This window comes from Nannobrachium achirus (assembly GCF_963921795.1).
Source record: "Nannobrachium achirus genome assembly, chromosome: 9".
In the NCBI taxonomy this organism is placed as follows: Eukaryota; Metazoa; Chordata; class Actinopteri; order Myctophiformes; family Myctophidae; genus Nannobrachium; species Nannobrachium achirus.
The window spans coordinates 26,832,257-26,859,822 of record NC_137818.1 but is presented as its reverse complement, the minus strand read 5'-3'; the positions used below and the strand labels follow the sequence as shown (position 1 = coordinate 26,859,822).

Sequence of the window (27,566 nt, the reverse complement as noted above, 5' to 3'; positions counted from 1 at the left end):
TTATCGAGTCATATATTTTTCACCTTTCTGTTATTGTGCGCGACTGGAAGAGGCCATTGCCTTTGACTTTGTGATGTGTAGTGGCTTGGGCAGCTCCACTGGCAAGGCCCCTGCTGGCTCCCATAAGCTCATTAATCAGACACAGTGCATGTGGTTAGGAGGAGGAGGAGGACGGAGCAGCGAAGCCCATTATCTCACTTCACTCGGGCTACTGCTACTCAGCACGTTTATTGATGATGACTGTCCCGCGGTCAGAGAGAGGCCTGGCGTATGGCTAGCAGATGGGGAAGGAGAGACGTATAGACGCAAACGTGCACGCGCACGCACACGCACACACACACACACACACACACACACACACACACACACACACACACACACACACAGACACACACACGCCAAGGCACGCACGCACGCATACACACACACACACACACACACACACACACACACACACACACACACACACACACACACACACACACACAAACACACAGATTTGTATTACTATACTTGTGAGGATATGAACAATTTACGATGCAGATCTTAACTCTTATACTGCTTTGAACGTTCCTGTTCGCCCCAATCCTCCAGGGACGTCTGTGCCAATACGCCCGTTCGTTCGTTTGATGTTTTTTATGGATTATGATAAAAGTCGTCCTTGCGCAACTTTTGAATGCATAATTGGTCGTCTGTGTCATTTTGAGGACAGCCGGAAACCTTTCATAAAAAAAAAAGTAAACAGACTGTCCTGGCTCCGCCTGCCCAGAGCGACTAGCTGCCAGGGGCGTCAATTGGGTATGGCAGGGGTATGCAGCTGCCATACCTTGACAGGGGGAAATAATAAAAATGTACTTTTCATCGTGCCTGTTGCTAAGGTATGGCAACATGACTGGTGTCTTCACCAGACACCAGTCATGTTGCCATACCTTAGCTTGTTCTGAACTGACGCCACTGCTAGCTGCTAGCAGCATTGAGGGACTATATTGTTTTATGCATCGGGCTGTTAGTAGAGAAAGAGAGAGAGAAACGTTGGTAAAAGCGATCATTTTGTCGGAAATCAGTTGTTTTATAGTATTAGTAGTATAGTAATTGTAGTAGGTAGTAGTATTTAGCAGTACTAGAATATTGAGATGTATTAGGCCAACTCAGCCTCAACTTGCTGGTATCATTCCGCCGAAGTGCGACCCAACCCCCCCTGACCGATAGAAATAAACTTTGTTAGAATTAGGATTACACAACCTACCCGTGTTGGTGACCCAGGACCAGCGCCCATGGTGGTGGTGGTCGTGATGATGACGATGATGATGATGATGATAATGATGATGAAGAAGAGAAAAAGATCACTGTAGCCATTGTTATTGAAGATAAAAAGATTGAAGAACGTAGGACGTCATCCGCTCCCGACCGGATCAAAAGCCCGAAATTGGAAGCGATCCCAGACTAAGATGGTGCCAGTCGCGAAGAACCGGGGTCCAAAAATGGATCAAGAGCCTCGTGATATTGTGGAAACCGATCCCGACGGAGCTCGACCCCCGTGTAGGATGGATCCCCCCGCCCGGGGGCTCACATCGCCGCAGCAGCAGAGACCCATGTACCGCCGCGAAAAGACGGACAAACTGGGCGATTTGGCCAATGAAGAATGGCTTCCGCGTAGAGACCCCTCGGAGAACAGAGGCCACGATTCTACTGTCCAAAGTAAGACTTCCAATCCAGTGCATGTATGTATTGTATAGTTGTATACTGTATATAGTTGTATACTGTGTGATAACAGAGCATCCGTGTGGAACTGGAAGCCTGGGATGGGGGGATGGTCAGTGGGTAACGGTTTTCCATTGCGACGTGTTGCCACTCCGACATTGGGATCCGGTCTAGAGCCCGCCTACTGCATCCGGCTATTTACACGTACACATACATGCAAGAAATGTTTCCGTATCCGGACCGGATCAGTAACTTGATCCAAGCAGTTAGGATCCACGTGCTTTGTTTGTTTTTGTCGCTACTCAGGACACACGTGGAGTTCCTATCACGCGCGTGCACGTACCGCGTGTAGTGTACGTGCACTGCACAGCCTACTAAGATTATTTGATGGGAATTTAGGATTTATTGGCTTAGTTTGTGTGTGCGTGCGTACGATGCGTGTGTGTGTGAGAGAGAGGGCGAGGTTTCTTTTTATCGTCATCATCATCATCATCATCAGTAGCTGATGATGTAGCTTTTCAGTTCAATTCAAAGGAGCTTTATTGGCATGAGAAAACATACGTTTACATTGCCAAAGCAAGTGTTACAAATAAAAACTGTTGAAAATGGGGAACATAGTTGGAGGGAGTACAGCTTTGTGTAAACAGAGCTATGTTGCATTGTGACATTTTATATAGGTATACAGGGTATAAAGGGAATTTCACTGTGACAGTAAATGCATGGTAACTATTTACTATAACTGCATTTTATGTTATATATGAACTTATTGTAAGTCATTTGCTAAATGTCAAAATTGTAAATTGATTTGTTTAGATATAAACTATTTGATATTTTCCTGGCTATGATTTTAGATGATGAGTCGACGATGATGATGAGCCTACTTCTTCATTTCCACATCGTGGTCGTCCAAGGACAAGGATAGGTAAAGAAAAAACAAACTTTTTTCTGTAAATCAGACTTAGCACCATGCACATGCTCACATAGACATCAAAGGGGGCTTGAGCCCCTGCCCTTTTATCCATCTGTAAAAAGTGCCCTCTCCAGACCATGAATGCTGTTTTTACATAATTACTATATATATATATATATATATATATTTGTGTGGTAAGCAGGAAGTGCATAGAATGTTAGAGAGGCAGGGGTTGACATTTCTAAAACGGCCTTTTGATGAAAATAGTAGGCCCCCAACCTCCACGCATTCTGCTGTGACGCGTTGTGAGCTTGAAGGTGTACTATTTTTCATGTATTTTATAGTAATTATGTATTTGTATAATTTACAGATCGACCATGGGCTCGTGTACGAGTCACACAAGGATGTGTGTGTGTGTGTGTGTGTGTGTGTGTGTGTGTGTGTGTGTGTGTGTGTGTGTGTGTGAGAGAGAGGGCGTCACGCATTCTGCTGTGACGCGTTGTGAGCTTGAAGGTGTACTATTTTTCATGTATTTTATAGTAATTATGTATTTGTATAATTTACAGATCGACCATGGGCTCGTGTACGAGTTCAGCAGACCCGGTGGAGCCCTTCCGGAGGAGCCTGGCTGGAGTGAAACAGAATGGAGCCCCAGGCCCTGTGCAGGCTGAATGACACACACGCACGCACGCACGCACGCACGCACGCACACACACATATACACTCTGTAGACATGTAGTGTCACAGTGAGATAAAGAGAACCCTGAAAGCTGAAGCAGGATTCAGGCTGAAGCTCATGTCACTGTGTCAATGTTCTGCACTGCTCTTACTACTGCTCTTACTTCTCTTACACACTAAAAGTGTGTAAAAAGACACTTTTTCTTGTTTTTATTTTTTTGAATTTGTTTGTAAACAACCACTGATCATAGGTGTGATGTTACTGAAGCCAACAATAAAAGGCTAAAGAGAGATTTCTGCCTGAAAATGTATTCTTCACAAAAATGCATTTTTCTCAGCTTTATGTTCTCAAAGAGCTGTTTTTAGGCCACATTCTGCAGCTTCTAGCTAATGAACAGAACAAGATAAAAGCTCGAAATCTTTTTCTGTTGCAAAGTAGACATTCTATTCTACGTTGCCATATAATTGTTGTCTTTATAGTCGAAACCAAATTTCTCCAGTAGGCCTTCAAAGATGAGCGACAATTCTCAATTTAGCTGGCAGTGGATGGAGCTTTTTGTTCAATTCTGTGGCAGTAAAAGAGTTAAGAAAGCCATCGTTAGTTTTTGGGGGGAATTTTTAGCCGTAAGCTAAAGTATTAGTTTAGGCATAAATACAATCTTAACACCTAAACCTTTGAATGCCTAATCCCAATCTTAACCCCAACCTGAATCTTTTCCTAATTAGTGTGGTTGCGGGACACTTATGAGCGTTGAATGTTTCTTGGACACTGTATATATTCATATTTAATTTTTTTTTATTTTGTGACAGCTTTTAGTCACTTTATGTTTATATTCTTCTTTTTATTGTGCCTTGCTTTTTTTTGTACAAAACAGTACTCTTTTTCTTTTTCTTACTTCTTTGTAACTTAACCTTAACTGCTGTGCTGCATCTGGGCAACTGATTTCCCCCCGTGGGATAACAAAGGTATCTATCTCTCTATAGGGGCAACCAGACTATAATTCTTGTCCAGCTTTATTATTTCATCTCGAGTAACTCCAAAACCCCCAAAAGGTCCATTGAGTTCAATGTACTTTTTCTGTAACCTTTTCTGTAACCCCAAAACCCCCCAAAAAGTCCATTAACCCCAAAACCCCCAAAAGTTCAATGGACTTTTTTTCGGATTGGACAATAGACCCATATATGGGCATGCTCCGTTTTGTGCCCAATTTGAATACAGTATAGACATTGTAAGGATCACTGTCATGGTCATCACAAGAAAGGTTTTTATTTCATGGTTAAAAATAGAAGAGGGGCATGTGAGAAATCAGGGGCGGAGGTTGTGGCGGAGGTTGTGGCTTGCCAGCCAAGGAGTGTGTGTGCAAAGTTTGGCATGGATAGGGGCAACTGTGGCGGAGATAAGAGTAGGGCCAAAAGTGTGGCGTGACGTGACGGACAGACGGACTGACGGACAGCTGGTGGAGGTTTTGGTAGTGACTGCGAAGTGTGGTTGCCTACATATTGTGATGTCACGTGAAGCTTTACCAATCCTGTTAGACATTTGGTCTGACAGGTATAGTAATACAAGCTTACGCACACACACACACACACACACACACACACACACACACACACACACACACACACACACACACACACACACACACACACACACACACACACAGTCACACACAGTCACAGACCTAAACAGAGAACCGTATACACACTAGTTCTTACCCAAAGTGCAGAGTTTGCGTTATGCACTGTGCACACGCCGGGCTGGAAAGTAACTTTGTTCTTGGTACTGTAGCTCAACTGTTTCGCGCGCACGTGCGTCCTGCCGCCGCGTCGTGGACCCACAGGGAACACACACACACACACACACAAACACACATGCACGCGAAGCGACCTGTCGCCGCATTGCTGGCAACGTAACGCTGGATACTCTGCTCGTAATTAATCAGATGTTGGAAAAAACGCTAATAAACAGCTTGAATGTGGGAGAAGTGAAAATGTTCATTCCTCAATATCTGCATATGATAATGATCATTGCCCACTCACACGCCATGTTGCATGCACCCGTTGTGCGTATGTGGCCGCATACGCACACTGTGTATTAACGGCGAAAACTGCAGTCGTAATAATGAAAAAACTAAAAGCTATTAAACAGCAGAATTTGGGCGAAATGAAAATTAGGCATTCTCACGGTCTGAGTAATGCTAATGGGCAATGCAGTGTGCAAGTTGGGATCAACTGCTGAAGCCAGTGAGGAGGAAAATGCAGAAGGGAGATCGTGACATTTGGAGAATTATATAGGAGGATTTACAGACAGAGATGTACATGTATGAACACTGACACTCAGACAGACATGCGTGCATGCACATGGTGACACACTTAGAGTCAACAAACAAGTATTCAGTAACACTCATCCTCATACATGTACATGCCTGTCCATATTAGAGCCAGCTGTGGAATAAAAAGCCGCCGTTGTCTTTCTCTGTGTCCAGCTGTCCATTATAGGATGATGAAGTCACTTGCAAGACAAAGACACTGTCTCATTTACAGTATGAAAGACTTAGCGAGCTGCGGGTGGGTGGGTATGATTGTGTGTGTGTGTGTGTGTGTGTGTGTGTGTGTGTGTGTGTGTGTGTGTGTGTGTGTGTGTGTGTGTGCGTGTGCGTGTGTGTGTGAGCCTTTCCTGAAGAAACTACAGAAGATTACAGTAGCTACAGGTAGCTACGGTACATAACGGAGAACAACATTAAAATTCACATGACCAATGTTGTTGAATCAAGTAAAAATGTAGAGAAGGAGTGCAACAGTTAATCAAACTAATCAATGTAATCTTCATGAAATAATTCATTCTCAAAAATAGCAGATATTCAAGCTCACAAAATATCGCATTGGGCTATTCTGTACGACAAAGTATAAAATAGCCAGAGAGTCAGACAGAGATTTAGTCATTTCGCTTCAAGATCATTCAATTAATCTGAAAAGTAGTCGATAGAAAATAATCAATTGTTAGCAGCCCTAATACAGCCACAGATCACGTTCAACCCAGAGTCAAGTCAGTTAAAGGGTCAAACTCGTTCTTCTGCTATACCACCAAAATGTGGAACGCCTTACCGACTTACCGAAGGCCTTAAAGGAGTGTGGATCCCTAGCATCCTTTAAAATCGCCCTGAAAAACCACTTACACACGGCAGCCGTTCGCAATTGGTAAAAGCAAACCTAGCCCAACCTTACCCTCCCCTGACCCTTCTTTGTATTTTCCTACTGTATATATATTTTTTTCACTGTTTTTTTATTTTCCTTTTTTTCCCTGACTATATCTAGGACATAGTACTGTGTTCTATCCGTCTGTCATTCAATGTTATATGAGATACTTCAATGGTTTCCTGTGGAAATAAGCCAAGTGCTTTTCTAGGATCTCCTTATAGCTGACCTTGTACCAGTGAACTGTACCGTCATGAAACTGTACCTTTTCCTATGCAAACTTCTAATAAAGTCTTCAATCAATCAATCAAACAGAAAGAGATTTGATCCTAATAGCGAGGCTGAAAAGGGTCATAATAGGGTCTACACATGAAGCACACGTAGTTGTGCAGATATGTCACAAGTACACAAGTAGTGAGGATGGTTTCACTGATTGTGGTTGTAGCCTAGGCTAGTGAATCTTATAAAGGATTATTAATAATAATGACATTACTACCATAATATGTAAGCGATAATCAATGACAATCCATGTGGTGGTTGAAAAATAATGCATGATGCAGAGGCTATAATTATACCCAGACACGAAGATAGCAGAGGAATACTTTCTTCCACATAATGTGTTATTGTTCAATAATCGCACAGCGTTTAGTAGATTATCCCACAAATAACATGCTCACTTACCAACAAAAGTAATAGGAAATGGTTTTTTTTGTTGGTCTTTGTGAACATTGGAATACATGCTACTTACACCATTAGTTCTCAGAGGGCCTTGAGGGTAGTTAATGCACATTAAAAGTAGTAGAATCACAATGATTTTAACCACTTCATCCATTTATATGTTGGCTATTCAAAAATGGCAGATATACAAGCTCACGGCATTTCACTTGCGAGCTTGTACATCTGCTATTTTTGAACTTTATTTGAAAATCATCATTTCTTTTTTTGTGTGTGTGTGTTTAAAAATGCTGAATAATTTTACATTTATTAACACTCTGGGGGGTCCCTGGCACAAAACGGCCAAATATATACAGTATTAATTTGGGGGTCTTTAATTGGCATGAAAAATATATATACTGACTTACATTACTGCTCCAGCAAGGGGAAAAGCCATAGCAACAACATTTCCCTGTTTTGCCTTTCTAATTTTTATGGAGAATGGAGCGTATTTTTGCAGAAACTCGCAAATGGCAAGAAACCTCTCCATTCCCATTGAAAAGCAGAATCCACCTTCATAAGTAGATTTAAACTAGGAGAAGGTCATAAACATAGCGAAGATAGCTGATCTACAAGCTATGGGTGTATGTTTGAAATGGCACATCTGTACAAGCTAACTATGCATCACGGGACGCGTTGTGAACTTAGGCTATATATATATATATATATATATATATATATATATATATATATATATATATATATATATATATATATATATATATATATATATATATATATATATATATATATATATATATATAGATTAGAATTGATTCTGCACTTTTTGACAAAATACGGGTCAAAACATCAGTAGTGGGGCGCCCGCTGGCCTACTGGTCCGTGCGCATACCACTTAGGCATTGCCACACAGGCATGGATGCCTGGCGGCGGCGGTTCGATTCCCGATCTGGACGACCTTTGCCGCATGTCACTCCCCGTCTCTCCCCCCATTTCCTGTCAGTCTACTGTCCTATCAATTAAGGCTTAAAGCCCCCCCCCCCAAAAACAAAGAAAAAAACTAAAAAAACATCAGTAGTATGTGGTGTAGAACTCTCCAAGAACCTTGCATCGGTCGAGCTCTAGAACCCAGTTAGCCTTTCATTGGTAGCAGGAACGTGGGGAGAAAGAAGAGGAGAGAATCCTTGCTGTTCCTCTCCTCCTCCTCCTCCTCCCCAGTGGTATTAATTAGCAGCAGCAGATGAGTTGAGAGGAGAGAGCCTGGAGGGAGAACAGGTTCACATCAGGTTGGCCCAGTGTTCTGGGCTTCCTTCTTCCACTCCCTCTCTCTCTCTCTCTCAGGTACACGTGTGTGTGTGTGTGTGTGTGTGTGTGTGTGTGTGTGTGTGTGTGTGTGTGTGTGTGTGTGTGTGTGTGTGTGTGTGTGTGTGTGTGTGTGTGTGTGTGTGTGTGTGTGTGTGCGCGCGCATTCACACTCACCATGCATGGACAGGCATACAGTACACACAGTACACCCACACACACACACACACACACACATACAAACTCACTCTTACACATGCTGTAGTGTATATGCACATGCAGACACGTGCCACATGCACGCACAGTCGCGCGCACGCACACACACACACACACACACGCGCGCACAGCACACGCCTGTGCACACACACACACACACACACACACATGAAAGAGATGTTATGATTGTGGAGGTGTATTGAGAAGAAGTCAGTTTTCCTCATTATAGCAGAAACTATGGATTTGTTGCATGCCTCAATAGAATGGTGGGTCTTTTTTAAACTTTTTCCCCACGCTTCTCTCTGTCTGTCTCTCTGTCTGTCGGTCTATCTGTGTGTCTCTGTCTGTCTGTCTGTCTGTGTGTCTGTCTGTCTCTCTCCCTGTCTCTCTGTCTCTCCTTGCAGAATTCCATACGACACAATCTGTCCTTGAACAAGTGTTTTCTCAAAGTGCCTCGCTCTAAAGACGACCCTGGGAAAGTAAGTATTTCCTGAACAGTATAATGCGGCTAGAAAGGATCACCTTGAATTAGCGTGCGTTACATAATGGGGAAACAAAGTGAAGCCTATAACAAGCAAACAAAGTGAAGGCAATGGCGTTTGCTTTTCCCATTCAGCTGCCTTCGTATTGCGCACACACGTTTTTCTTACTTCTGGCCTTTCGACTGACTCTCTCTCTATTGCTCTCTCTCTCTCTCTCTCACTCTCTCTCTGTAACAGACACACACACACACGACACATCCGCACACACGTCCACGGTCTGCACTTAAAAGCAATTTCTAGCTCCATAGGTGGCTGCGGTGAATGCCTAAAGCCTAATTTATAACTCCATAGTACGACGGTGTCTCTTGCTGAAAAGGACGGCATTTTTTTTAAACTAACGGCGGCATCGCAAAGCGACGCCGTCGTGCAATGGAGTATAAATTAAGCTTAATGCAGGCTTCGCTGTTTTCGGCTGTTCTTCCAATATTGATTCTGCCAAGTAATAATGTGGTACAGGGAGTAATGAATAATAAGTATTTGTAGGTACACTGCCTCAGACGCCTGGCCATTCACGCATCTGTTATGCTTTATTAGGCCTCCGCTCTCGTTCCGTCACCTTCTCATGTCCTCTCTCTGTCTCTCTCCCCCAGTGGCGTCAGTTCAGCAAAAGCTAGGGTATGGCAAAGATGGGAGTCCTCATGGAAAAGAGGCATTCCATTTTGTATAACACGGTTCAATTGTGAAAATAGCAGATCTACATGCTCACAACGCCTCGCGTTGCGAGGCGTTGTGAGCATGTAGATCGGCTATTTTCACAATGTCTGAAAAAAACGAGTTTTGTCAGTTTTTTACACAGGTTTCTACGGTTTCTTGGGCTGGATATGGCAGCCTGGAACGGTTGTTCAAGTGGCATGTTAGTAAACGTGCCACAATTAACAATAATGCATTGCACCTGTGCAGCTGACCTGCGGAACCTGGGAATAAACCATTTTCTTTCATTTGTAGTTATTTTACTGTAATTTAACAACATAATAACCAGCACAAAGAGACATTCATGGATCTATATTTAAAAGTAACTTTTATTTCCCCCCTCACCCCCACCCAGGGTATGGCAGCTGCATACCCCTGCCATACCCAATTGACGCCCCTGCTCTCCCCCTCTCTCTCTCTCCCTCTCTCCTCTCTCTCTCTCCTCTATCTCTCCCCCATCTCTATCTCTCTAACACAGGTAGAAGAGGCTTTAGATAAGTTAGTTGCATCAACGGCATGGTGTGTCGTTGGAAAAGCAGAGATGCTACGGCTGCTATTTCACCGCAGAGTCAATTTGATAACAGCGATTTGTCAAGTCCTTGTTTGTGCTGAATCGAAGGAATTGCTCAAATGGGGGGAAAGTGTATAATTACAGTTGATCACTGGAGCTTGTCCTTACAAGATTTTTTAATAAAAGCTAAGACGTCTGCGTTTTAGCTCACCACGGGGGTTTATGTAGAAAGCTATCCGCCATTTTAGCAAAACCGCAGCCTCCAAAAACTTTTCAGCAAGTGCTCAGTCAGAGCTCACTTTCTCCCTGTTTTCAGGGGTGGGTTTGGTGGGGGCTTAGTATACTCTCTGCTGTGGGGATTTTGTAGCCATTGAAAAATGAATTAAGAGGGAAGCAAGCCTAAATAATTCAAACAGAATCCTTGAGCTCAAGTGGAGGCCCGTTGTCCACAAAGACAAAAAAAAGAGAGCGGCTCCCCCCGTTTAGCCTATCTTGGACCTGACCAGCACCTTAACTCACACTTCAGATCGAACCAATCAATACCTTGGCACGGGGGGAGGAGGGAGGGGGAGGTGCGCAAATGTACGTGTGTTCTGTTGTGAGCCGTGGAGGGATGGGAGTAGCTAAATCATGCATGCTGCAAACATTAATTGGCAGCGTGCAGTACACTCTCCTCCCTCAGAGGGGGGTGAGGGAGGAGGAGGGTTTTAAAGGCAGGGGGAGACGAGGGAGAATGGAGAGAAAGGCAAAGGAGTGCAAAAGCCCAGTCATACCTGCCAACGAACTCAACGCCCTGCCCTATATAACCCAACACTACAGATGAATAGAATAGAATAAAGGTTTTGTAACTAAAATAAATGATGAATAAATGATGAAGTAATTCATAACTCACAATACAAAAAGATGAATAAAAATACAAACTGTACGAAAAAGTGATGAAAAGTCAACATCAAAAATGTACTCACCCCCCCCCCCCCCCCCACATGCGCGCACACACACACACACACACACACACACACACACACACAGGCACACACACACACACACAGGCACACACACACACATACACACACACAACACACACACACACACACACACACACACACACACACACACACACACACACACACACACATCAAGTAAAAACAACAATGTGAGATAGTACCAGAGTTCTTGTGCGTGACTTCGTAGACAAAGCTAGCAGTAAGAACACAGTGGATGTGTTTAAAGGGCTGACATTTCGAGGTGTTTCTCCTTGGGAACTGTTCCATCCATTTTCACTTTTCAGCACCAGACCGAGCACAGCGGGTTTGAGCGAGCGCGGTGACAAGTGACGCACGTCAGGCAGGGTTGTTTGCGCATGCTTTACGCATGAAATCGTGGAGATTAACGGGAGAAATGCCAGTCGGGAGCACAGCGGGGGAAAAGGGTTAAAAATAGGGAGAATAGTCCCACGAGAATTGGGACTGTTGGCAGTAGTGGTAGAAGGTAACTAAGTACACTATATTTACCAGTAAGACTCCCTAATCGGGAGATAAGCGACCGTAGGTCACTTATCTCCACAAATAGGGCAAAAATGTGTTTTGCCAAAATCTTCCTGATCCATGTTGATGACATGAGTGTAGACATACTGTGTAGTGATTTTCGTGATTTTAGGGCAAAATCTGTAGGAGCAGTGTCCAAAAATGTGTTTTGAAAAATCGGCCTGGAGGTGGCGCTATATGGGAGAGATTCATGTTGAGGGGATGAGTGTAGACATACTGTGTACCGATTTGCGTGATTTTAGGGCAAAAATTGTAGGAGCAGTGTCCAAAAATGTGTTTTGCAAGAATCGGCCTCATGGTGGCGCTAGAAGAGGGCCATGTGAGAAATGAGGGGTGGGGTCTCCGCGCCGGCAAGGCGGACGAATAGGTAGCGGCCCCGGCTGTCCCGGTCGCTCCTAGCCGGAGTTACGGCATTTTATGTGAGCTGCAGTGTAGGGGGTCCTCCACTGGGGGCGCCACCACTTTTGCATCCGTTCTGGAGCACCAGGAGTCGGTGGTCCCCGGGAATTCCCCGTGAGCAGCCCCGTTGGGGTGGTCATTTGGTCAGTTTAGCACATTTCGTCATTTTTTACATCTGGGGGTCCCCCAGGGACCTGGGGGTCCCTGGAGCTCCGGGGGTCCTTGGAGGTTGTAGTTTGGCAGGTAAGGAGTGTGTGTGCAAAATTTGGCATGGATCGGGGCAACGGTTGCGGAGATATGAGCAGGGCAAGAGTGTGACGTGTGAGGTGTGACAGACAGACTGACGGACTTACACTTTGAGGTGTGACAGACAGACTGACGGACTGACACTTTGTGCAGGGTTTGATAGTAAATGCGACCTACGGTCGCAACTACAGTATATAAGTAGAGCACAATCATGCTGTACTTTTACTTTAATTGAGAATTTGAAGTATTTGCGTTAATTTATACTAATACACCACTACATCTTAGACATTTTCGAACGTAGGTAGTAGGAGTATTTCTACTTTTTACTGTACTATTGCTACTTTAACTTAAGTATAAAAACAGAGATCAAAGTACTTTTTATGTTCTTCCTCCACCACTGATTGTGATGCACATCGAGTTCAATCCCGCTCAGACCCTCTTTGGAGCGAGAGGGAGGATGAGCAGACAAGAAAGAGGGGGGAAAAGTGAGCTGAAAGAAATGAGCGAGCTAAAAGAAATGGATTTCTTCAGCTCTCCTCTTATCGTTTCTGTCGGGCAGAAACTTGCTATGTCCAAAACCGTTCTTTTGTTATAATTATTCTAAAAACATTTGAAGATTTTGAAATTAGCAGATCTACAAGCTCACAATGCATCACATCGCGACATGTTTTTTTTTTAGATCTGCTACCATCTCTGCTTTTGTGCGACACTTTTGTATGATGTAGTAGGGCATTAACTTACTGGAAAACACAACAAACAAAATGGAAATATGGAGATACGAGGTTTCTGCCCGACAATGAGGATATCGTCACTGTCGGGCAGAAACCTTGTATCTAAGTTTCAAATGTGTACATTTTTTCGCAAAGCAAAGCCCTGCTTCATCATACAAGGCTGTTTTCACTAGTTTAAATCATTTTTAAAATGATAATATAAAACAAACGGTTTTGGACATTCAAGGTTTCCACACTACAACGACGATATGTTTTGCAGTCTGCAGTGTTTCAGCGTGGCGTATCAAAGGGTTTCCACTGGATTTCATGGCTTGGGGGAAAAGGGAAATGTAAAAAAGAAAAAAAGAAAAAAAAATAATAAACCAAGAGAAAATTGATTGGTTACAGAATTGGTTTGAGGAACAAAAAAAAACGGACGCAGAGATTTATGTTTAGATTTGTGTTGTGGGCTGTGGCATCCATCCATTTCTCCTGTTGGAGGAAAATTAAGGGGGGGTCACAGAGTCAACACACTGAATGGGACATTAATGGACAGACATACTGTACTGTACTGTAGGACGGAGATGGAAAATGCTAATCCACAAACCCCACGCATTGTTGTGGGGAGTCCCTCAGGGTTCGTGACTTTTCTGTTTTTGTTCTCGATCCAATCGATGAAGCGATCGGCAAGCACACAGTGCTTTGCAACTGTGAGCGTCTTCCCCATAATACAGATGGTTAATGTTTAAGTGGTTAATGGACAGACATAGGAATAGGATAGAGATGGAAAATTATGTTTTTTTTGTGTGTCAAAATTTTTTAAAAACCAAAATAAAATATACAAAAAATGGAAATGGTAATTGCTAATCCACAGAGGTTTCAACTCTGGAATAGTGCCACTACAGCTGCCTGACTATGTCTATGGCTGCTGAATTGGTCATTTTGGTAGATATTTTGATCAGAATTGTTATTAATAACAATTTCTAGATTCACTCTGCTGTGTGCTCACAACATGTCGAGGTGCAATGCATTGTGAGCTTGTAGGTTATATGACAGTGTTGCGCAAAAGTGGTGAAAATAGCAGATCTATAGACTCACAACAGCCCTTTGCATGTCGACACGCCATGCAAAACATGCCCAAAATAGAGATGCCAGTTTTGAAGTGGTTATGTCTGCCTGAAGGTCTTACACATATTTATCCAATGAAAATTATTAACATGAGCTTGTGATTAAATATATATATATATTTTTTCTTTTCCATTTCCTGAAAAGTAAAGTTTTTGGACATACCGACAGTGACACAACATTGACATAACAACCACATTTGGAGTAGAAAAGTCTCCATTAAAATTCCTCTATTCCTTGCTGCTCTAACCCAATGTTGCTTCCCTCTGGGATTAATAATGTCTATCTCGTCTTATTTTATTTTATCACTCAGTATTTTATTGTTCTAAATTAGCTCTCACACACCAATGACCTTAATGTGACATTGAGAACACTCCTGTTAATGGGAGCTGTGTACACATCTTAGCATCATTAGGGTACTTTGATGAATTTTATAATTGCAATGTTCATACACTGATTAAAATGTGCGGAGTTATGTGATGATTGTCACATAATTAGAGGGCTGTGTAGAAGTTAATTTTCACAGGTTTAACCATTTGGCAAGCATTCTTGAATACAGTTAGTCTTGTCCACCAAGTGATTTTAGATTCAATGTAATGCAACAGAGTAGTGATGGGCCTTATGACTTTAAATCAATATCACATATTATTTCAAACCTTTGCCTCGATTACATATACAGCTCTAACTGAGGCAGCAGGTGCACAGTCACATACAGTACTCAGTGTTCATTTATCTGTTTGTAACGCAGAGACGGGTCCATTTGGTTACATTTACTGTATACAGTCCCAGAGTTAAATGAACAGAGGCTGTGTGTATTGGCGTTGGTCAGCCCAGAGGTACAGTAGATGGAGGCAAGAGTGATTCATCAGGACAGCGAGTAACACCTTTAGATAATTAAGCTTTCTCTGTATTGTACTGATATAAATGTATTATGGACTGTACAGTACGATACACATACACGTCAAACCGGACAGGAGAGCAACTTGACGGAGCCTCCGTGACTGAATTCAATTCATGCTGTAGTAGTGTGGTAGGAACCTAGCTGAACGTATTGGTTGGGCTGTGGTTTATAAATGGGAAAGGTATTACGACGAGACCGAGTTTGCTAAAAGGGGTCTGTTTATCCGACATCCGTGTTGCTCTTTTAGTTTGGGACAGTGGATCTTTTCAGCACACTGTTGATGCTTGTAGTTAACTTGGACTGTGTGTTTGGACAAAGAACCTGGGTTTGGACTGTACTCTGGCGTCCGTCCTCCCAAATATATAGACTGTTGCGTTGCTACAGTAAACACATAGAAATGTACTACTTGGCAAAAGTGTCACAGTCTCTGATGGGCACAGGCCAGAGGATGATGGGAGATTAGAAGTCTTCTTATTGCAAAACAAGCAACCACTTCAACTCTACTGCAAAACTATACAGAAACGGTTACAAAAAAACAATACCATATCAGGCAGTCAAAATCTTTGACTATAAAAATGTATTTTCCTTCATGCATGCATTGCATTCTCACTTTCTTCCTCTTTGTTTTCCCTGAAGAACCTACAGTCAGGGGTTAAAGCCAAAATAAATCCCAAGACTGAAATTTATTTTCAGACCATGTCCCAATATGTGACTTTAGAAACATGGCACGTGCAGTGCACACCAATATTCGGGGTGTTTCCCTGAATACTTCATTTTATAGAAGTATCTTCTAAAGTTCTGTTGTATTCTATTGCTAGTCTGGCCAATTCAAATATGCAGATCTTGAAATTAAAACTGCTTTTTAGTTTGGAGAATGGAGATCACTTGACTATCGTTTTGACGACTTTGTCATTCACAACGCACCATCGCTACACCTCCCCCTTATTATTATTAATATTATAATTTTTTTGCGGATCTGCACTGATCTCAGAAATAACCCCTATGGAATCCTCAAGACTGAAATCAGTCCCCAGGACTGAGAACTTTAACCCCTGACCTACAGTACCTAAAACACAAATGAGTTGGGTGCCGGTGAACCTTTACACTCCTTTGTTCACTGATCAGTCTTTTGATCCTGCCCACCACAGTAGCAAACAGGAAGTCATGGTGTGTTTTGGCAGGGTGGATTGCATCTGGAAGTCATTCATGACAGTAAAGGCTTGTGGAACGGAGCGACTCTAATATAAAGTGTACTGATCAGGGGCACTGCAGGGTTATTGCAATATTGCCCCGGTCTCTTTCTCTCTCCCTCTCTCACTTCCTCTCCCTTTTATCCAGAAGAAAGAATATTACTTTATTCTCACATGACAGGTTTACAGGTGTGAAGTGGGTGGGTGAAATTCGTTTTTGCGTGAGCGCCGTTTTCAGAATGGGAGAAGAAGAAAAAGGAGGGGAGGGGGTGGTGAGTGAGAGAGCAAGGAGAAAAATCAAACAGTAAAAAAAATGTCAAAGACTACATGAATAAATCTAAGATACATGTATCTATATCGTGTATACTCACATAAAACCATCAAGATACAGTAGTACTGTATGTAGATATGCAAAAGTGGTAACACATTGGCAGGTCCACATAGCAGCAGCAGGTATGTACATGAGATTAGACATGAGGTGCAAAAATAAAAAAAGAAAGGAAAAAAAAATATCAATGCCTTGGCAGGTCCACATACCGGTAGCATGCTAGAAACTTCGCAGGTAAAAATCCACATGACAGGTCCACAGGGACAAGTGTGCACAGAGGAACAGATCCACATGAAGGGAGGGAAACAGTCCGTTCCAAGGAAAGTGTTCCAGTTGGCGGGCCAGTCTGGTGACAGACAGTGATCAGGCCTTGTTCAGCAGTGTGATGATGGTAGCCAGGTGGAAGTCCAAATAAGAGGACATTAATGGCAGTCGAATCGGGCTGAAACCTCGCCCAATACGTCATACGTCATAGGGATGTTAAAGACGACTGGTATCCACATAGACCAGGGGTGGGCAACTGGCGGCCCGGGGGCCACATGCGGCCCCCACCTCCACTTAACTGTGTTAACATTAACTCCCTGACATAGACTATAACCACACAAAGTCCAACATCTATTCTGAATGAAGCCATGCTGTTACACTCTTGGAGTATATTACAGGTTTCCCACGGTCATGAAATTCCTGGAAATATTTTGAAATTAGAAAAATATTTTTCCAGTACTGGAAAAGTTTTGGAATTGATCAAGGGTCCTGGAAAAAATAGCTATGCATTGTCTTTGTTTGTTTTTTTGTTTTTTTATAACTCTGAAATGACAAATTCAACATTGGCCAAATTGTCAAATATTAGAGGCAGACATTGTGAAAATAGCAGATCTACATGCTCACAACGCCTCTCAACGCGTAGATCGACTATTTTCACAATAAAACCGTGTTATACAAAATTCCTCAACTCTTAGTGCTCGTCAGGGTGCCGGGGTCCCCAGTTCAAATATGATTATTTCGGGGGTCACTGCCTGAAAAGGTTGAGAACCTCTGGCATACACTGCCTGTCTTTGGGCATTTCACATAGGAGTAAGCGACTCGTTATTGAGCTGAATTATTGCTATATAGTCCTGGAAATCGGGTTAAATATTCTGTGAAAGTTTTGGAAAAGTTTTGGAAATGAATTGGTAAAGATGTGTGGGAACCCTGGATATTAACACTGAGGAGTTTACTGTATGCTATTCTGCCATCACATTCTGATGGGTGGTTCACGGTTAATTTTTATGGACTCCTAAATGAAAGGAACTCTGGGTTTGACTGTGTTCAGTATGGTTAGAGTTTGTGTTATTTTGCTTTCTTCTGCAGGGTTCCTACTGGGCCATAGACAACAACCCCAAAGAGGACCCAGTACCCAGCAGGCCAAAGAAGAGACCACGCTCTGGAGAGAGGGTAGCCATTTCATTTTACTAACCTGTTAATGTCACGTATAACTGCAACCGCCTGAGTTTGAGACCTGCTTCAATACCTGCATTGGCATATTCACATGGCATCCATTTGTGTGTGTGTGTGTGTGTGTGTGTGTGTGTGTGTGTGTGTGTGTGTGTGTGTGTGTGTGTGTGTGTGTGTGTGTGTGTGTGTGTGTGTGTGTGTGTGTGTGTGTGTGTGTGTGTGTGTGTGTGTGTGTGTGTGTGTGTGTTTTTTTTTCTTTTCCTTTTTTTCACAGTTTCACAAGTTATGGACCATAGTGCAGTGATAGAGACAAGTACATTCAAATATAACTGGCTTGGCCAGCAGTGTACAAATAACCACAATATCACATACAATCCAAAATGCTGAAATGTATGATCATAACACTAGTTTATATATAGTCTGAAACTGGTTTTGAAATATGGTTAAGAGGACAGGGATCTCCCAGAATGTATGAACCAGGATCAAATTCTAATTCAGTCTCCGTAATGACCAGGCACGTGCACAACATAGATATCAACTTTTATCTGTTTGTAAAAAGTGCCCTCTCCAGACCATGAATGCAGTTTTCACTATGGTGAAAGAAATGCAAATGCCCTCTTTCCATGCCGTTCCAATGCCATTAGGCCACATCTCCAGTATTGACCTGATTATGCTTAGCGTTCAGTGTGGTATCAAGCACAGAAAATAGCTGACCTCCAAGCTCACAACGCATCGCACTGCTATTTGTTAAATATTTTTAACAAAAGTCCCTTTTTGAAATTTCAGCCCCTGCCTTTCTCTGCACATCCCTGGTAATGACCATAATATGATTGTGTATTCGATTCCGGAAATCACAGATTTTCGGCCAGGCCCAAAGAGCATGCATCAAATTACCCTCTTAGACCCGAAACGTCCAACAAAAGAGCCAATAGAAACGATGGAATATCTTGAATTGAATGTCCCTGGAAACCTGCTAGGGGATACCTGCTATGATGTCCCCACTTCTACTCCCCAATGGTGACACCCACATCTTTTTCCCAAACTGCTTTAAGGGCAAACACCATCTTATTGCTTATCACTGTTGTCAAGAAGCATAGAGTTATATCTATGTTATATCATATCCCAGCCCAAAGACAGTCAAAAATGTCTTCAGCAGATCTGTACCTTGGCGGGGAGTCTGTGGGGAGCCACATGTGCTTGCAACTATCTCCTAGACAAATTATAATGTTGAACAAGTATTTCTAATTATTTTAAAGCATTATCTTCATATAGGCCAAAGAGGGTATGGATGCCTTTATCTATGCAGTCCTTCTAAACCAAGGTGGATTTGCAGGGATTTGCTCATATCTCCCCTGCTGAGAGGCTTAAATTAGGACTGATCTTGAACATGCGATAAATCTTCTTCCAAACCACCTTCAATTGGGAAATGATAGGATGCGTTCTTAGCGGTTCTTACCACAATAGTAATACAGTATACCGTATCTTTGACTTTGGGTCTTTTCGTTTGGAGATACATACATGGCATGTATGTTTTGTAACTTGTCCAATAAACCGAGCTAAGCTGAACTAAATCCTTCTTTCTTTCCTTCTGTATCTGCTTCTACCTTTGTCCATCTCAATTTCTTATAGTATCTATCCATCAGGGGCTGCGTTTTCTCTCTCATTGTTTTTCTCTCTATCTCTGTTTGTTGGTCGGCATGATTCCCTCTCGATCTCTCTCTCTCTCTCTCTGCCTATACCTCTCTTTCCCCTGGCCTTCTACCATCTCCAGGGATACCGAGCAGGCACAAAACGTCCAAGTGCACAATCGTAGGTGCTCAGCAGGGAGGAAAAGAGACGGGTGCTCGGGAACAAGAGAGGGAGAGAGACAAAGAGAGGGTACAGCAGTACCGGAGAAGTGAGAGAGACGTAGATGACGAGAGGAGATAGACAAAGATGGGATTGGAGAGAGAGAGAGAGAGAGTTGAGAGAAACGAGAGGAGATGCATGTTAACCCACTGGAGTAATAGCTATTGAAAAATAGGAGATATACAAGCTCACAGTGCAGCACTTTTAAAGTGAAGCATTTTTAAAGTGAATATTTGTAACTCAAATTTTGCTTCATGGGGGGTCCCTGGAACTAAATATATTGAGATGGGGGTCCGTGGCCAAATACATATCATTTTGGGGGTCCTTGACTTTAAAAAGTTTGAGCACCACTGACATTGAAACAGGAATTTTCCAAAACCTTAAAAGGATTTTGAAGACATTTATAGAACCGGGTAAAATTATTCCAAGTCCTGCACAGATTTTCATGATTCTTCTAAAATAGCTGATCAAGTGCCGCACTGCGAGCTTGTAGATCTTCTATTTTTCAATAGCTAAAGTATAAAATAATTCCAGGTCTTAATGGGTAACAATCTGCAAAGGTGAGGGATGGAGGTAGAAGCAAGAGAAGGAGACAGATATAGATAGAAAAAGCTAGAGAGAGAGAGAGAGTCAAGAGACAGAGAGAGAGAGAGATGGACAACATCGGGCAGGGAGGGAGGAGAGTGTTCTAGGCTTGCGTTCCAGTTAATTACCATGCAAGGCCCGGGGGCTGCCATTAGACATATTTTCTTCCCCAGCCATTCTTTTATTTTTTTATTACAAACATTAATTAATTCAGAGCCTTGTCATCTCATCTTACATGGACGCGCCCTTCGACCCCGTTTCTTACGCCTCACTTCCACTGTTTGCAGAGACACTGCTGGCTGTCACATGGGCACAGGAGAAACGCAGTGGTTTTGTAAGTGCTTGGAATCATAGCAGAGGGTAGTGTTATTGTCAGACAAAAAGGTGGGCTGGATAGCTCCCACTGCGCGCCACTGGGTTTCCTTTTGTTGTCACACTTAAGCTAAACACAGTCACAGTCATTTTTTCTTTTTTTTTCTGTGGTGACAATGTGATCTGTGTTCCTGAAAACAAATAAAGTTGGAAGAAAGACTAAATGCCTGTTGGATAAATGCATTGTAATAGTTACGTAGACACAGCATACCTCATGTGTTTGTGTTTGAGCCTGTCTGCGCATGTATGTATTTGCATGTACAGCAGCAGCTCAGAGATTGCGTTAGACCGGGAATTGCCGGATTTGACCGATTTTTTATGGCCAAGACCGAAAAATAAAATTCCTCCCGGACATCCTGACCGATTGAAAAACCAATGGTCATTTATTATTATCGCTGTCTGCTCCTCTGCGCAGGCTGCCTGCCTCTCTCTCTCTCTCTCTCTCTCTCTCTCTCTCTCTCTCTCTCTCTCTCTCTCTCTCTCTCTCTCTCGCTCTTTCTCTCTCTCTCTCGCTCGCTCGCCCGCGCGCTCCCCCGTTCTCTCTCTCTTTCTCTCTCTCGCTCGCTCATTTCAGTGTCAGTTTTGCGATGCACGCACAGCATGTAAAGCCATGGGAATTAAAGAATGCACGCACGGTCAGCAATCAACCCATAAACAAACATTATACACTTGATTGAAGTTATGAGGAGAGGAGATGGAGTGGAGACAGTAGGAAGAACAAAGCCTTTTCAACTCTCATGCGCATGGACGCACTGTCACCACTCGACAGTGAGTATTGGATTAATTGCTGGCCAGATGATCCTATCAACCTTTTCATTATTCTGAAGTCAAGACATGGTATTGTTGGCATGAAACATGATGCAACAGAAAGACGTTGTTGTGAAAGCAGTGTGCGTGTGCCACATGCAGACAGCCTGCGCGAACAGCGCGATTAGTCCAATATAATTAATTCCCTTATGCAAGATTGAAGCGTTTTTTTCTTTTTAGCCTATACTTTTTCATTCAATTCGTTTTCAGTCCCAACTATGCAGTAGGCCCAATACTTTAACTGTTGCTATTGGCTGTTTGTGCACCTGCTTGTAATGTATGCATTAAAATGATTATGTCCGGTATATTCTTCAGATGTCCGGTAAATTTTAATCATGCCGGTCACGGTGACCGGCAGTTAAAAATCCTAGCGCAATCACTGCAGCAGCTATGTGTTTATTTCACTGTCTGTGTGAATGCATTGTATGTCTGTGAGTAAGTGCATGTACAGGACAGGTATGTGTGTATTTGACTGTTTGTATGAAAGTATCGGATGTCAGAGCGCGTGCGTGCGTGCGTGCGTCATTCGGTCCATCATTGCAGGTATTTTCTACCCCTAATGTTTTTTCTCCTACCCCGTCCCCAAGCTCTCCTCTCTTCACCTTTCCGTTGTCGTCTTTCGTGCCTCCACGAGGAAACGGACGAATCCCCTTCCTCTGGGAGTTTATCATAAATTAAAGATTGCATTGTTGCCGACCAATCCTCTTACTCTAAGCAGTTTGGGTAGGCAGGCAAGCTGTCTTGAACCTTGAAATGAGTCAGAGAAGGAGAAAAAAATGCCATTCTGTATTATTTATTTATTTTTTATGTATTTTTCTGTTTCTTTTTTATTTCCCCTGCCTGCCTTTGCCTTACATCGACCTTTGAATAGTCTCTCATATCCTCACACACGGTTAACCCTACTTTGGGCTCTTTGTGAGGATTGCAACACAACTAACTTTTGAGTACACATTGAGCAAAAGTGATTCTTGATTCATCTTATTGAGTGACAATTATGTGACGTCTTCTATCTAGCTGTGTGTCTGGGAATTTAAATGAAACGCACTTGAACAATCTGAAGCTGGCTCCATGCAGATCTCTGTGGCTAAGGGGCATATGATGAGCCTCCGGCTAGACAAATTAGTGCCATGTTTAAAGTAATCATTCAAAGCACTCTTGTATTCAAAGCCTTTAAAAATGTTCCTATTAGTCCTATTCCTATTGCGATTTTACGTTTCTATTTATTGCGACCGTAGGTCGCAGTTTGCTATGAAACCCAGCAGATCCTGTCCGTAAGTCAGTGTGTCAGTGGGTAACACCTCAATGTCTATAGCTGACCTGTTGTGACATCACATTGTTGACTCAATGACCAAGACAGCCTGTTCTGACAATCATGTATAGAGATCCCTGATGTCATCAATATTAAGCCCATATTTGGCAATGTCCATATATGGACGCTCCATATGGCCAAGACAGATTTCATTTGCAAATCAAGACTGCTGGTTATCATCACCTGGATATCCATATATGAAGTCACACTTTACACAAATTAATTCCGTCCTTGTCCCTTTTATGCCCATATATGGAGATCCCTGTCCCGATGTCATCAATATTAAGCGCATATCTGGGAATGCCCATATTTGGCAATGCCCAATTGCCCATATATGGCCGCTCCATATATGGCCAAGACAGAATTCATTTGCAAATCAAGACTGCTGACTATCATCACAAGGATCTCCATATATGAAGATCACAACGCTGACCTCATCAAACCATGGATATCCATAAATGGAGACGACTGGATCATCTTTCATCACCTAGATCTCCATATATGGAGCTGGTCAATACCTCTACATCTGACCTCACGGACTCCATATATGGATATAGCTGACCTGTTATGACATCACAGTGATGACTCGACCAGCTCAGCAGAAGGGTATACATGCCAAAGTAGCCATGTGCACTACCCATTTGCACGCACCCATGTGCGTGCGAGGTCACTTTTCGCCCTTAGGGCGTCTTACTGTACTTTTTATACTTTGTTTGAATGTTTGTATGTGAGAAATGAGGGGTGGAGGTTGTGGTTTGCCAGCCAAGGACTATGTGTGCAAAGTTTGGCATGTTAAGGGCAACGGTGCCCGAGATAAGAGTAGGGGAAAAATGTGATGTGACGGACAGACTGACTGACTGACTGACTGACAGGACTTCAGGACTGACAGGACTTCATATGGGAATGCATATGGAGGCCAGACAGGGATCTCCATGTATGGGCATAAAAGGGTATGATGTCAGATGTCATAGACGTCATAGGACTTTCACATAATGAGTAACTGAGTAAGTATGTTTGGGCTCTCACAGCATATCTTCATATACAGTAGATGGATCCCCATATATGGGTACCAGGGGTCTCCATATATGTGTAACTGGTCCGATATACATCACTGGCCATATGTGGCCAAGAATTGGCGCAACGTTTTACTAGTGTATATTATTACTTGCGCCAGCAGAGCGTGCAAGTACTGCGATCGTCTGGTTATGTATGTCGGTGTTCTTCTTTGTTTAAGCCTGTAGCCCAATCAGGGACTCAGCATTTCTGGCAACTTCATCATTAACAGCCAATGAGGGACCAGCATTCCTGGTGATGCCAGTGGTGATGTCACTGGCATCGCATCGCCAGTGGTGATGGCAGTGGTGAGCAAACCTCATGGCGCGCTCTGCTGGCACACATGTAGGCCATGGCGCAAGTTGGCACCTTGACAGACTGCAGTTCTAGTTATTACTTGCAATGGGTTTGAGGTTCTGGCTCAGGATCTTTGTTGGATGCGTGTCTCTAATTCATCTTCACTATCAGTTTTATAATTTATGTTCTAAAGTATTGATCTGGAGAAAGAGATGTCCATGTTTTATCCAGACATGATAGGCCAACTGTACATCTGGTGTTTTGAATGGGGGGGAAAGAAAGACTTTTAGAAGTAATATTGAAAATGAAAACACATGGGTTACTCTTCAATTTGAGCCATATCTGCCACAACATGTTAATGTGGATAGAATGATTTTCTAATGGTGAGTGATTTTTGGATGCAAATGATAACTGGTTTCAAGGATGAAACCACTTAGAGCAGTGGTTCCCAAACCTTTTACCTCAAGACCCAACAAAGAAATTAGACGTTTGCCCAGCTGCCAGGTTTTTCACTTATTCTTAAGCGTCTTTTTTTATATATATTATTTATGGAAATTCTTAGATTTTTTATTTATTTTATTTATGAAATACTTTTGAAAAAAAGAAAAACATTTAATTGTTCTTGAAAAGTTGCGATTTTTTTGTTTGTTTTACATTTTCTTAAATCTTTTGAAATAATATATTTTATTTTTCAAATGTAGGAAACCAAAAAAGTTGTACTCGCCCCCCATAAAACTTGTGTCCGTGACCCAAACAGGGGTCCCGAGACTCCCGACCCACTGTTTGGGAAACCGTGTCAGTGACACCCCAATGCAGGTCTTCATCAGGGGGGTCCGGGACCCCTAGGGGTTCCTCAGAGTTACAGGGGGTTCTCCAAATCTTTGTGTGATAGAAACTTTTTTTCTCCTTTTTTATATGTATGCACTTGAACCCTAGTACCCCATATCCTGAGAACTTTAGCCAAAAATAGCAGATCTATCAAGCGAGGCGTTGTGAGCTTGTAGATCGGCTATTCTCGGCAAAGAGGGGAAAAAGAGCAGACTAAGTACAGATGAAAGGTCAAGTTTATTAAGTATTGACGGTTCAAGTGGTTAAATATCTGAAAACACAAAGTGACATGAATCCAAAATACACTGATGATTGTGCTGTCAAACGATTAAACTATATGGAATCTATGAAAAGGTTGTGGGGGTCCCTGCTTCATCTCTCTAGTCTCAATTAAGGCCTGAAAACGTTGAAGACCCCTGCCTTACAACAAGCCTGTTTTAAGGCCAGCAGTCCACACCAATGCAACTGCCATTTGGGGATAACGGTTGCAAGTACAGTAGTTGCAGGGAGTTACAGTTGCAGGGAGTTACAGTGGTGTGTGGACTGGCCTTTGAGAGAGAGAGAGTTTTACTTGTTTTCACTCCCACTCATCCATCCTCTCCTTTCTGCTCCTCCCCAGGCGTCCACTCCATACAGCCTGGAGTCAGAGTCTCTGAGGATGGACTGCATCATGTCAGGAGGAGCCTCTCCCACCCTGGCCATTAACACTGTCACTAACAAGGTACATAGAAGAGGACACCAGTTGGTTTTCACTAGGAGACACTGTGCGTTTGGCTGCTGCATGCTAAGCAGCATGAGATGGTTAATGTTAATTTCGCCACAGTACCATGCCTCAGAGTCAGCATGTCATGTGGGTTATTGTTGGGTGTGTGTGTGTGTGTGTGTGTGTGTGTGTGTGTGTGTGTGTGTGTGTGTGTGTGTGTGTGTGTGTGTGTGTGTGTGTGTGTGTGTGTGTGTGTGTGTGTGTGTGTGTGTGTGTGTGTGTGTGTGTACACACACTGTTATATGTCTTGTATTACTTTGTTTCATTTCTTCATAAGATGAAGTCTGAATATTATGTGTGTGTTGGACTGTGGAAGAGCACTGTCTTGGCCAATAATGGAGTATATATCTGTCATTGTTTTACATGGTAGATAAAAACCAAAAGATTCCTTGGAACTCTACCATAAAAAGGGCAAAAGAAAAAAAAAGCCTGTTTTATGGCTAGTTTAATGAACTGCAGTTCATTACCCAATAAGATAGAGACTTGTTAATCTTTTTCTTTTATAAGTAGAGTCCTTTGGACTCTTTTATGTGGTGGATAGTTCTTTTATTGGTCGCTAATTAATTCTAAATCTAATAAGATAAATTAAAGACGGTTTTGTTGTTGATGTTTAGTTGTTGTATCCAAACAGTGCAGGGGGGGACTGGCTGTGTGCACACTCCAGTTTGGAACAGTCAGGAGAGGCTTCTCATGCACAAGTTTTTATTACGTGGAGATTAGACGAGACATAGCATAATGATATAGGACGCCCTCTCCTCCAGGCCATGACTAATACTGCCTGGATGGGATCCATGCTAGTTTCTACTGTAACCAACAAACACTGTTAAAATAATCTGTGCTCTTCATACAGTTGTCATTTACACATGCACGCACGCACACACACACACACACGCACACACACAGTGAGAGAGAGCTCAGTCCCTACCTTATTTTGACAGCTAGGGCCTCATTCAGACTCATGCACGCGCATGTGCCCGCACACACACACACACACACACACACACACACACACACACACACACACACACACACATTCTGAGCTGGGCGTGACTGTTTGTATGAGGGGTCAGAGATCAAGTGGCCTCCATGACCTCTGATGCCTGTCTGATCTGGAACACACATGCATGAATACACCACACATGCGCACGCACACGAGCACACACACACACACACACACGCATGCACGCACGCACGCACGCACGCACGCACACACAGACACACACGCACGCACGCGCACGCACGCACGCACGCGCACACACACACACACACACACACACACACACACATACACACACACACACACACACACACACACACACACACACACACACACACACACACACACACACACACACACAGAAGGCCTTCATGTGTAGCCTCTCAGTGTGACCTCAGCCATAGAGAAGA

The 27,566-nt window shown here is 43.0% G+C and overlaps 1 protein-coding gene across 1 annotated transcript in view; it reads left to right on the top strand.

Annotated features, from left to right (window-relative positions):
• LOC308292012 (forkhead box protein J3-like) overlaps positions 1-27,566 on the top strand; it is a gene marked incomplete at both ends in the record, with an annotated part of 76,051 nt that overhangs the window by 25,258 nt on the left and 23,227 nt on the right. The window contains 3 exons of the mRNA XM_080734205.1: positions 9,082-9,156; positions 18,214-18,297; positions 26,016-26,117. Of these exons, the coding sequence (XP_080590331.1) occupies positions 9,082-9,156; positions 18,214-18,297; positions 26,016-26,117 (261 nt within the window). The remainder of the gene's footprint in view (positions 1-9,081; positions 9,157-18,213; positions 18,298-26,015; positions 26,118-27,566) is intronic.